General features: G+C 38.8%; 1 protein-coding gene across 5 annotated transcripts in view; it reads left to right on the top strand.

Annotated features, from left to right (window-relative positions):
• The window catches only part of IQCB1 (IQ motif containing B1), a 45,357-nt gene extending 43,121 nt beyond the window's left edge, over positions 1-2,236 (top strand). For all 5 annotated transcript variants that reach the window (XM_087439680.1, XM_087439678.1, XM_004436516.3 and 2 more), the window contains 2 exons: positions 305-461; positions 1,645-2,236. In XM_087439680.1, coding sequence (XP_087295806.1) covers positions 305-461; positions 1,645-1,874 — 387 coding nt within the window. In that variant the 3' untranslated portion in view covers positions 1,875-2,236. The remainder of the gene's footprint in view (positions 1-304; positions 462-1,644) is intronic.
• The last annotated feature ends 11,395 nt before the right edge of the window (positions 2,237-13,631 follow it).

Below are 13,631 nucleotides of genomic sequence, written 5' to 3'. Positions count from 1 at the left end.
CCATTTGTAATTTTCAGTATGATCTTTCCATCTTATCTCTTCTACCAGAATGCCACACTGTGTGGGGAAGTAAGGTATGGAAGGATACCAAAAAGAAACTTCCCCAACTGCATTTTCATCTAAAGCTGCTTTTAAGAAGCTATTTATTGCTTGCACAAGAGTACAAGGTAGACATCAATCATAATATTCAATTGAAAAGTGAGAGACAGCTAAGCATTCTGGAACCTCTGCTAAGTGGTTGGGTGAAACAAACTTTGATATATATGTTGTTCCTGTGACAGTTTTTTCTGTCCTCTGTTCCCAGGGCTCTCCGATGTCAGATGTGACCAGCAGGGAACTTCATTCCCAAGCACAAGAACGGCTGCAGCACTACTTCATGGGCAGGGCCCTGGAAGAGAGAGCCCAGCAGCACAGGGAGGCTCTGATGGCTCAGATCAGCACCAACATTGAACAGTTACTGAGTATGTGCTCATTCCATTTTTGTTTCCAAAAAAAGAACAACCTATGCAAGATTTTGTGACATCCAAAATCTTCAGAGGGAAAACTCCATTTAATGGTCTATTAGCCCATCTTCTGTCCTTAGAAATTTCTAAATCTAGATCATACTAGTACACAATGTTTTCAAATGATGTAGATCCCATAACCTCCTTCTAGACTGCTTCCCCCAGCCTTGCTATCATTCACGTGTATCAACTCAGACAAAGTTATTAATTTTAAAGATACTGAGCCCTACTAGCCAGGTTCTGTTATGTAGTCTCAGAAGCTTTTGATCATATTTTAGAAGTAGATGACAGTAGTTACAGTGCCATTTTATAATTTTTAATGAATTGCTTTCATCTCCTCCTCATAGCCACTGGTGCATTTAATGAGAGTTCCCATCCATGAAGCCACAGTGCTTCAGTCAGCCTCTGAAACACTTTTAGTATATGTGGCATAGGAAGGGCCAGGGTTCTCTATTTAATGCCATTACTTGCAAAGTTTGTATTTTTGAATGGGTAGATGGCTATAACTAATCCTCTCATCTATAGGATGGGGTTTCGCTGTTATTTTAAAAGTTCTTGTTCTTTAAGCCATCTAAAAAAGTCTACATCTTTCTTTTTTTCCTGAGGAAGATTTGCCCTGAGCTAACATCTGTTGCCAGTCTTCCTCTTTTTTTTGCTTGAGGAAGATTTGCCCTGAGCTAAACATCTGTTGCCAGTCTTCCTCTTTTTTTTTGCTTGGGGAAGATTAGCCCTGAGCTAACATCTGTACCAGTCTTGCTGTACTATGTATGCGGGTTGCCGCCACAGCATTGCTGATGAGTGGTGTAGGTCCATGCCTGGGATCCAAACCTGCGAACCCAGGCCACCAAAGTGGAGTGCATGAACTTAACCACTGCGCCACAGGGCCAGCCCCCAAAAAATCTACATCATTTTTTATTCTTTTCTTTTAAGTACAGAATGGGGTGCGGGGGGCAGTTGATGCCAGTCACAGCTACAACTTGTGAATAGTCATGCACCATCTCTAGCTAGCAGTGATAATAGATTCAGAGTTGGAACCCTGTCCCTGCCTACTATTTCAGAGGTCCAACTCTGTAGTTTCCAAGTTCCTACTTGTTTGGTGTAGAACTCTTCTACTCACCTGTTTATTTTCTGTTTACTACAGAGGCACCAAGTCTGAAGGAGGCAGAAGGGAAAGAACCTGAGCTCTTCCTGAGTAGATCCAGGCCTGTGGCAGCCAAGGCCAAGCAGGCCCATCTCACCACCCTGAAGCACATACAAGCACCCTGGTGGAAGAAGCTTGGAGAAGAAGCAGGAGATGAGATTGATGTCCCAAAGGATGAGCTTAGTGTAGAGTTAGGAACTTTATTCATTGGTGGAACCAAACCCCCTTAAGAAGTTACCCTGAGAAATTACACATATTTTATATTTCAGGAGATTATATTGGTTCTGCCTCTGGCTTGCTAGTAGACTAGAGCTATCTTAACTCATGGTTTTCCAGAGGTTCCTCTCCGAACAAGACTTGCAAGCAGTAAGCAGAGTTATCTTCTACCTCTATCTTAGTTCTCTTTTTATTTTTTACCACACACCCATCCCTGGCCACACACACAAATTGGTGTGCTGTTTATCGTGGAACTAAACAGCATGGCATTCTATTGCTTACATGAAATGTGATATATATATATATATGTTTTTGCTTCTGCTGTTTTCCAACTAAACATGTTTTCTAAATAAATATTTTCGACAGTTCTGAAAAACTTGTCAGAATTACTTCAACTTTTCACATTTATTATTTAGATTCTTGTTTTTCTGTTAATATAGGAAGTGTGCTCCTGGCCTTTATTAAGGTGAGGAAAAGGTCAATTGAAGGATATTTGTCTATTTTCTACAAAACAGTGTTTGAACTCAATTTCTACCTTGTTATTTCTAAAAAGAACTACATTAAAAAATCCTCCTAGAATTCAATGCAAGAAAAATTTCTCCAGATAAAATTGCAATCTTTCTGGTAAACTATGAGAACTACGTAACCCACTATATCCCTTTTTGTCTTGTCTCCTAGGAATCTCACAGCTAAATATAATGTCTAATTTCTGTTATGATCGTAGGTACCTACATGATTATTTGATTTCAACCTAATAATTTCTGATTTCCCTGTTTATCTTTAACTGTGTTTTAATACCAGAAGCTACCTGTATTTGTGTTTGTAACAATATGGAATTTAAGTTAAAATCAATTAACAGATCGTGGACTCCATGTCATGAGGAACCAATTAACAAATCATGGACTCCATATCATAAGGAACCTGGAGTGTGCATTTTGTATAAATGAGTAGAAATACCAGTATTTCTGGATGGGAAGATCAAATAGTATAATGTTGTCCATTCCTCCAAAGCTAAGTTTAGTAAAATTCTAGTGTAATTTTTATTTATAATTGGAAAAGAAATGTATAAAATTCATCTGTAAAAATAAGTAGATGAGAATTCTGGTTTCACTAAGAATGTTGAAAGCTACATGAAACTGTTGCTCCCACCTTAACAAAAAAAAATGCCGGGTAATCTACAAAAATAATTTTTCTTGAGCCTATCCGATAGTTGAAGCCTCAAGATGACCAAGTAAATTGAGGTGGGACTCAGTATCTGTGAAATGAAGTATTTTATCTTTCTTTAGTAGAGCACGGGAGAAGAAGGTGGCTGGATAAGAAGAAATCAACTAAAATTGTAACAAATTCTTAACAGCCCAGTGTGGAGTAGCATGTCAGTTTAGAATACATAGGAGCCTCAGACAGGAGAATTTAGAACTCTACCAAATACAGTCATGTGCCACATAATGACATTTCGGTCAACAACAGGCCGCATGTATGATGGTGGTCCCACAACATCGGTACCATATAGCCTAGGTGTGTAGTAGGCTGTACAATCTAGGTTTGTGTAAGTACACTCTGACGTTTGTACCATGAAATCACCTAAAGACGCATTTCTCAGAATGTATCCCTGTGATTAAGTGAGGCATGACTACTCAAAGTTTGGGAGCAGGGCAGGAGGCCTGAAGAGCCGCCCTTAGTGGCGCAAGCAAACATGAGATGTTAGGCTGCTGCTGGGTGGCATGCCCAAAGCCTTACCCGTTTCCCCAAACCCTTCTCTTAAAAGCCTTAAGCTGCTAGAGCAGGGGCGGCAAGCCTTGACAAAATTCCATTGCATGTAAGGAAGGAATAGAAACAAAACCTATCTGTCCCTGGGGGGAGGGGTGGGAAACACTCTAGCCCCAGACACAAGAAGAGATCCAGCGCTGCTGAGGGAGAGAGAGAAACAAAAGCCTTCCACTCCTGGGAGAGGGACAGGAAAGCATCTTGGGCCCAGAAATCCTACACCAATTCAAAGCAGAGGCCTGCTACTGCTGGGAAGGGAACTTTCCTGCTCAAGAGCAGCAACAGATATGAGGCCGTTTGCCATGGGGTAGAAGGATAGGACACCTGAGAAAGCCCCACCCCCAACCCCAGGAAGAAGAGACCTAGCCTAAAATTTAGGCTGGATCAGGACAACAGCCCACCCATGTTCCAACAACTAGCCTAGCACCAAGTAATAAGCAATAGCACTTTACCACTGGGGTAGGGGAAAGTGCATGGAGAGACCCCCTCTGTGGCAAGGACATACAGGGATGGCTGAAAGTGGAGGGTGGAGTAGGAACACAGAAAAACCTTCAAGCTTTCCAGACCCTACTCTAAGCACAAGGTAAGAGCAGCTAAAAAATAAAGGAACTTGAAGTCTGGTGCATTGAAGATGAAAAGCTAAACTGACTAGTTTAACTCAACCCCGTGCAATACTGCCATACAATTCTTTTTTTTTTCTTTTAATTTCTGACTTAATGCTGTCTTCTGACTTATAATGCTGTTATATTTACTATGTTAAAACAATAATTCTGCATTACTCAGATAAGGGTAAAAAATAAGACACATGAAGCAGTGAGTTTATCAATAATTATTTAATCAATTTTTCACATTTAATTTTCTTTGATGACTTGCTCACATTATCAGAGCTCATTTTTCTATACAGTATAAAGTACTGGACAGAGTATAATACAAATATGAGAAACACAACACTTAACATTTCATTTTTATGAACCTATAGAGTGCCTAGAAATAGAAATAGAAAATTCTGTAGTCAGTAGAAATTCTGTAGAAAAGCCACTCTGTACCATATGATTTTCATTTTAGGAATATCCATATTCATTTGGATAATTGGAAATTTGGTCAATTTCAAATTATGGCTAAAGAGAATTCAAATGCATGATTGCTAGACTGAACTTTAATGATTAAATTTTGAAGACTTATTTTCCCCAGCTTTATTGAGGTACAGTTGACAAAACTATATATTTAAAGTGTATAATGTGATGATTTGATATACACATGCATTGTGAAATGATTACCACAGTCAGGTTAATTAACACATCCATCACCTTTTTGTGTGTGTGGTGAGAATGCTTAAGATCTACTCTTAGCAAATTTCAAGTATACAATACAGTATTATTAACTATAGTGACCATGCTGTACATTAGATCCCCGGAACTTATTCATCTAACTGAAAGTTTGTACCCTCTGGCCAGCTTCTCCCCATTTCCCCCACCTCCCTGGTAACCACCATTCTACTCTCTGTTTATATGGGTTTGACTTTTTATTTTTTAAATTCCATATATAAGTAAGATCATACAGTGTTTTTCTCTGTCTGGCTTATTTCACTTAGCATAATGTCCTCCATGTTCATCCATGTTGTCACAAATGGCAGGATTTCCTTCCTTCTTGTGGCTGAATAATACTATATATATATGTATATCTCACATCTTCTTTATCCATCATCCATTGATAGACACTTAGGTTGTTGCTACATGTTTGTTGGCTATTGTGAATAATGCTGCAATGAACATGGGAGTGCAGAAGTCTCTTTAAGATACTGATTTCATTTCCTTCAGATATATACCCAGAAAAGAGGATTGCTGGATCATATGGGTGTTCTATTTTTTAATTTTTTGAGGCACTCCATACTGTTCTATAATGGCTAGACCAATTTACATTCCCACCAACAATGTACAAGTGTTCCCTTTTGTCCACATCCTTGCCAACACTTATTATCTCTTGTCTTTTTTATAAAAGCCATCCTAACAGGTGTGAGGTGATATCTCATTGTGGTTTTGATTTGTATTTCCCTGATGATTAGTGATGTTGAGCACCTTTTCATGTACTCGTTGGCCATTTGTGCCAACAAGTTATATTGCCATATGATGTTATCCACTGGATTTAATGCAAACTCCACAAGTTAAGGGCACAGTCCCCAACAAAACTGCCCTTACTTCAGATGCCAGCCATAAATTCAGATTTCCCCAGGCCACCCACAGTTCTGACCAACTGACTGCAAATTTGAGTGTTCCCACAACCCCATGAGGTTTGATAATTCACTAGAACAAACAACAGAACTCAGGAAAGCACTATGCTTTTGATTAGTTTTATTATAAAGATACAAATCAAGTCCAGTCAAATAAAGAATACTTAGTGCAAGGTCTTAGAGGGTGCTAAACAAAGATGCATCACCCTCCTGGCACATCAATGTGCTCACCAACCAGGAAGCTCCACTGAGCAAATATGTTCAGTTTTTATTGGAGTTTCATTACGTAGGCATGATTGATTGAATCATTGGCCATGAGACTGAACTCAATCTCCAGCCCCTCTTCCCTCCCCAGAGGTCAGGAAGTCAGGCTGATATCATGCAGCTCAAAGCTTCAACCCTCTAATCACGTAGTTGATCTATCTGACATGGCTTACCCCCAACTTAAGTCATCTCCTTAGCATAAACTCAGGTGTGACCCAAGAGCCCACCACTAAGAACAAAGACAATCCTATCACTCAGGAAATTAGAAGGGTTTAGAAGCCCCCCTCCCAGGAACTTGGGACAAAGAACAAACAAATTCTATACAGTACTCCAACACTAACTGTCTAATATAAAAAGAGGTGTACCCATATCTGGGCATAAGTAGTATCCACCTCAGTCTTTCTGCTCTACACATGTCTGACATATAGTCAAAAATTGAGACACACAAAGAAGCTAGGGAAAAGAAAAAAAAAACTTTTGTGAAGAGATACACAACAAAACCAGATTCAGAGATGACTCAGATGTTGGAAATAACACACAAAAAAAGACCCTAATAACTGACTGATATGTTAAAAGATATGATGTAAAACTTGACAACATAGCATAAACAGATGGGAAATTTATGGAAACTAGAAAAAAGAGATCAGTGGAAATGCTAGAAAAAGCACAATATCAGAGATCAATTCCTTTGACAAGTTCATTATCAGACTAGAATTGAATAAAGAATAGGTGAATTTGACAATAGGTCAATAGAAATTTTCCAAACAGAAACGCCAAGAGAAAAGAAAAAGAATGGGGTGGGGAAAGTGGACAATAGAGCCTCCATGAGTTGTAAGACAATATCAAATAATATCAAACAGTATAACATGCATGTAATTGGAGTCCCAGAAAGAGAAGAGAAATGAGGTAGAAATAGGTGAAGTAAAAATGGCCAAGGTTTTTTGAAAATTAATGAAACCACAGATTCAAGAATCCCAGAGAACCTCAAGCAGGATAAATAACAGAAAATAATATAAAAAATTTAAAAACACATGTAAACACATCATGGTCACATTGCTTCAAATCGAAGATAAAGAGAAAATCATGAAAGCAGAGAAAAAAGAAAAATTACATACCAAGGAACAAAGATCAGAATTTCAATAGACTTTTCATCAGAAACTATACAAGCCAGAAGACAATGGAATGACATCTTTAGAATACTGAAAGAAAAAATTATCAAACCAGAATTCCATGTACAGCAAGAATATCTTTCAAAAAGTGAAGGCAAAATAAAGATTTTTTGAGAAAAACAAAGCTAATCATCTTCATTGGCAGCAGACCTGCCCTATAAGAAATGCTAAAGGAAGTTTTTCAGGCAGAAGGAGTAGGATACAAGATAAAAATTAGATCTACACAAAGAAATAGTAAGGGAAATGATAAAAATAAATATAAAAGATTTTTTCTTATTTTTAATCAGTTTAAAAGTTAACTGACTGTCAAATTAGTAAAAATGTGTTTGTGTTTTATAATATATGTAGAAGCAATAGGCCAAAAAAACTGAAGGAAGAAAGTGGAGTTATTAAGCTTTTTGAATTATAACTGAAGAAGTATATCATTTTTAGGTAGACTATGATGAGTTGTGTATGTGCATTGCAAATCCTAGAGCAACCACTGAAACAATAAAAGAAGAGGTACAACTTCTTATAGTGCAGATAAAGATAGTGCAGATAAAATGGGATCATAAAACAACGAGCAAAATGATAAATTTAAACCCACCTATATCAATAATACATTAAAGGTAAATCATCTAAGTTTTGACTTTGAGAATCTTTTACCAAGTGGGTAGATGGGAGATGAGAAATGCTACGTTTTCTAAACCTGTCCTGGCTGCTCTATGCTCTCTTTAAATTACGCTTGCAAACTGGCATATTCTTTCATTAGCTTATCATTTTCTTGTACTTTCTTATCATACTCACCAAGTAAGATTTTTTTTCCTGAAAGTTTCATTGATCATACACAAAAGTTCATAGGATAAATTTTCACTCTGCCAATTTTCTGCAAGTGATAGGTTTACAAATAGTTTCACTACTACATAATGTGAGTTACCAGTTTTCCAATGTCCTTGCAATTTTTCTAGCCTATGCCTGCTGCCTGGTCAGAAAGCTAGTGCCAAATATTGCAAGTTTTTTCATGGCAGCGTATCATATCTAGCTATCAATTTCAGTATCATTTATTGCTGCATCACAAACCACCCCAAAACTTAGTAGTTTAAAATAAGCATTTCATCCAAGATAAAGTAACAGGAACCATATTGACACTCCCACCTGAAAAACACAAAAACAAACACATAATGTATGAAACAACAGCTTTGAAGACACTGAACTTCAAGCACTGAGGGAATGTCTCTACAGGAAACAAATGACATAAACCCGATGACTGCCACAGCTTAATGCTGTAAGAAAGTATCCAGGTCATGGCATGTCTTTCCCAACTTCTGCCTTCTACTTCATTTCCTACACTTGCACTGTAAATATCCTCCATCTCATATTTCTTTCATATTCCTAGAAGAGTTGGTTGGCATGGCATAAAAAAATTTTGTTCATCTGTTCAGAGAGGTAAGGGGCTTCACGTATAATACTGTGGCCCTCTGCCTCTCTCTAGAATGTTTTAAGAGGCTTTCTTTTTTTTTTTTTTTTTCTTTTTTTTTTTTTTTAAAGATTTTATTTATTCAGTTTTTTCCCCCCAAAGCCCCAGTAGATAGTTGTATGTCATAGGTTCACATCCTTCTAGTTGCTGTACGTGGGACTCGGCCTCACGTTGGACGGAGAAGTGGTGCCTCGGGGCGCTCCCGGGATCCGAACCCGGGCCGCCAGCATCAGAGCGCGCGCACTTAACCGCTAAGCCACGGAGCCGGCCCTAAGAGGCTTTCTTGTCCATCATTTTATATATCGTCCTTCTAGCTATGATTATGCCCTTTGTACTCATGAGGAAGCTGGGGCACTGAGACATGGTGATTTTGCTCCAGTCACTCCAGTCACATTAATGTTTGAATGGAAAGACACAGTGAAGTGCTCAGACTTGGCCTAAGACTCAACATCCTAGCGAGCAGGGCAATGACAATGACAGGCTCAGATTTCCCCTCTCTTTCTAACGCATTCTCCAGCCAAAGCAACATGCCCAGAAAGTTTCCCTTTCTTTTCCTGTCTTGTGCCCTCTCTGGCCTCCTAATTCTTTTCCCAGCTGTTTTCTGCCTCAAGCCTTGACAATCACTAGTCAATCAAAGTTTGCACCACTCTTTCTCCTCCTCTTCCTACTTCCCAATGCCCCAAAGTTTCTATGGTGAAGGCAAAGCTACAGACTGTGTAGGGGAGGAAGACCTATCCTTTACCCACTCTGTGTCCTTTCTGGCTGGGCTACAAATTAAATTGACATGAGACAGAACAGCAGGAGAAAATCAAACAAAGCTTTATAACATATATATGGGAGAGACCCAGGAAAAACTGGGTAACTCGACAAAATGGTGGATGTTCTCATCTTAAATACTATCTTCGGCTAAAGACAAAGGAGGATGTTGGGGGTGGGGGGAGTCAGCTATGGGAGATTACCAGAATAGCACAGTAAACAAGAGTAAGGTTAATATGCAGATTTAAGTCCTTGCCTTCTGCACTGATAAGAGTTTCTAGAGATAAAGTCATCCCCCTTCTTCCCGGTACAGAGAGGGAGATACTTTTACAAATAAATGGAGATTTCCCTTATAAATATAAAAGTCTCTTACAAATGATAACTTCTACTTTTACTTGGTTTTCAGAGCTGTGATAAGAATGGGCTTAGCAAGGACCCTCCCAGTCTATCCATACCCTGAGTTATCTATGGTGATGGCCTGTCCTGGGGATAAGTCTTCTATCTTAAACTCTTTTAGGCAGTTAGTGGGGGGGAGGTCAAAGTTTTTTTCAGAGTCTTTTGAGCCTTTATTGTCTTCAGCTTGAAATAATCCACATACCAGAGTGGCACTTCTTGAGGTGGCCTGCCCTGAACCCCATCAATTGTCTGTTGATGTCAAAAGACAGAGATAGAGGGGTGTTGCTCTTGTCTGAGAAGAGACACTGGAGTAAAAGAGAGAACCAGAAACAGGGAGGAAATGAATGAATGGCAGGTGGTAGGTAAGTAAGGGGAGTTCTCTGAGTGTGCAGGGGAAGGGCATGGGATACTTAGGGCATCTGTGCACGAGGCTGCTTGTGTACAAAAAGATTGTGTGTGTATATGTGGAAAGAATGTGTTAACATATTCTTCATCTTGCTTCATCGTGTTCAATGTCCCTATTGCTGCTGGACAAAAATTGTGGGACTAGGGGGGCTGGCCCGGTGGCGCAGCAGTTAAGTGCAAGCACTCTGCTTCGGCAGCCCGGGGTTCGCAGGTTCAGATCCTGGGTGTGCACCGACACACCGCTTGTCAGGCCAAGCTGTGGTGGCGTCACATATAAAATAGAGGAAGATGGACACGGATGTTAGCCCAGGGCCAATCTTCCTTAGCAAAAAAGAGGAGGATTGGCATCAGATGTTAGCTCAGGGTTAATCTTACAAAAACAAAAAACAAAAACAACCAAACGTGTAATGTGGAGATTACTGCCTGTCTTAACTTTACAGAAAGGATAGTCCTCAATTAATTTTGATTTCAGGAAGGTAGTTCTTAATATCTAACTGAACTCAATAGCACTCAAAGTACATTCTCTGGTTTAATTTTCTGGGTAGATGAGGAAACAACTGCACAGCAACTTTTTTTTCCTGGAATCTTTGTTTAATTACTTGTTTCAACTTTAGACAGTATCTATTGACTCTCTGCTATAGAAGGAAATTATAACACTTTTATGGTTTCTTACTTTCTTCCTTTAGGCTTTTGTTAGTTTTATTTTTTAATTCTAATAACACTTATGTTCTGTTTTATTACTTTACCCTCCACACTGTTCAATCTCCATTTTATATTGAAATAGATTCAACACTTACTACTAGTCTTTTACCATTATGTCTCCATTTCTGAGTATTTTGATTTACCCCTTCCTCCCTTCTTTCCTCCCTCCCTCCCTCCTTTCCCTTCCTCTTTCTTTGATCTTTTAGATTAAGAGAGAGCATACATAAGATTCTCTACTGGTATACAGTTTGGTGAATTTTTACATATGTAAAAATAACTCCTTCAGGGTCAGCATCTTTTTATTTACAATTCATTGTAAACTCTATTTGAAGACTAGTAAATGCCTCGTTAATTTTGCTTTTTTAGGCTAAGCTGTGCCAGCTCTTCTTTTTTCTTTTCTCATGAATACTGTTTTCATTTTATTGGCTGTTCTCTGAAGATTCTCCAATATTTCTTAATTTCAGTATAATTCCTCAAATATTTTGGAGCGCCTATCATGTCCCAGTGACTGTGCCAGGTGCTGGGGATTCAAAGAAAGTAATGAAGGTCTCTCAAGAGCTCTTCACCTGGAGGGGGAGAGAGATTTGAGAGAATGATAATAACACAGCATGATAACAATATAAAAGAAGTGTTTTGCGATTCAGAGAGAGCAGAGAGGAGGCATGATTAACTTTCTGTAAGTAAAGAGATTGGGTTTTGGCACACTGAGACTTGGGGCCTGCCTGGTGATGTAGTGGTTAAGTTCACACACTCCACTTCCGTGGCCCAGGGTTCGCAATTTCGGATCCTAGGTGTGGACCTACACACCGCTCATCAAGCCATGCTGTGGCAGGCGCCCCACATATAAAATAGAGGAAGATGGGCACAGATGTTAGCTCAGGACTAATCTTCCTCACCAAAAAAACAAAACAAAACAAAACCCAGATTGGAGAATTGGGGGCTGGGTCTAAGAATGCGAATAGGAGTATGGTGGAGGAACAGTAAGTTATACTGGGGAAAAAGCTTGTAGAACTACAAAAAGTTTGATCAGGAGAAGTTACTCAGAGTTGAGAATTCAATGGTTGAAAAAGTTTTGTAATATTTCAGTGTTTAATTAATTCTGAATATGGCAAAAAGATTTCTTCTCAGACATGGAATGTTAAATTCTGGTTAACACAACACAATCTCTTTATATCCTCTAAAATAGCCTTATTTTCAATTTGGTTCACTGGCTTCAAAAGCCTGGCTCTGCCCTCATATATCATATCAGCCCACCTATGTCATAGCTGAACATCCATCACAGTGTTGTAGACACAGATTCCACGTTCTTATGTAAAAATTTGGGAGAGAATACTCCGCTTTTGTTAACTTATTGTTAATTATAAAATTGACTCAACCCATCACTCTTCAGCAATAACTACTGACAACTCCAGATTGCTGTCAAGGCTTTCTCCCCTTGTCAGTGTCTAGTTTTCTTGATTATTTTGCACTTTTCTACTGCAAATCTTAATCCATCAATAATTAACCCACAGCAAGCCCTTTGCCTGGGTTCGCAACGTCGTTTGCCTATAAAAATCACCAGAGCCTTGCTAGTGAAAGTGTGTTCCATGGTCCCTGCCAGCAGCACTGGCATCACTTGGGGGCTGTTAGAAAGGCAAAATCTCAGATGCTACTAAGTCAGAATCTGCAGTTGAATAAGATCCTTAGGTGACTCATATTTACATTAAATTTTAAGATGCACTGACCTAGGGTGCCTTTAAAAATTCAATTGCTGTGCCCCACATCTAATTTAATTACTCTAGGGTGGGGACAAGCATCAGTGCATTTTAAAAGCCCCTCAGGTGAGCCTAATTTGTAGCTGGGGTTGAGAAACTACTACTTGCTGAGTTTCAGTGTGGAAAGAATATCCACAATTTTTTGAAAAGGCTAGTAAAATCTTACTCTATTTTCTAATTGCCTGTCTGTGTGAAGCCGGATTTTCTTCAAATACTTCAAACAAAACAACGTAACACAACAGATTGAACACAGAAGCACATATGAGAATCCACTTGTCTTCTCTGAAGCCAGACATTAAAGAGCTTTACAAAAATGTAAAAAAGTGCCACTTTTTTCTTTAAAACTTTCGTTCTGGAAAACATAATTATTTTTCATAAAAATATGTTATGTTAACATGTAATAGTTTATTATTACTTTTTAATTAATCAATAAATATTTTTAATATTTCTCTGTCTTAATTCTAATATGGTAAATATCAAGAGATATAAATAAATAGTGGTGTGCTGGAGCTTTCTCATACTGGTTTTTACCAAAGCTGATTGTTAAATTTTTCAGGAATATTATGAGCTAGTTCTTTATTAAAAATAAATTATGTATAGAAGATTCTGGGAAGATGGTGGAGTAGGAAGCACCAGGAATCTGTCTCCCCACTTAGACAACAAGTGCACTGGTAGAATATGTCTGAAGTAGGTATTTTGGAACTCTGGAGTCTACAGAAGGTTTGCAACTTCTAGGGGAAGATTTGGACAGCAAATTGCAATTAATTTCAGCTCTTAGCACAACATCAGTTACCATTTTCCCCACCCCCAGCTCCCACCCCAACCCCATGGCAGGCAGCCGTGTATATGTTCCTGGAGCATCTTGCATACAATCTGTG

The sequence above is a fragment of the Ceratotherium simum genome, chromosome 15, assembly GCF_057802395.1.
Source record: "Ceratotherium simum simum isolate JZ-2026a chromosome 15, ASM5780239v1, whole genome shotgun sequence".
Taxonomy (NCBI): Eukaryota; Metazoa; Chordata; class Mammalia; order Perissodactyla; family Rhinocerotidae; genus Ceratotherium; species Ceratotherium simum.
The sequence above is the reverse complement of the archived record's forward strand: the minus strand, read 5'-3'. Positions and strand labels throughout refer to the sequence as shown.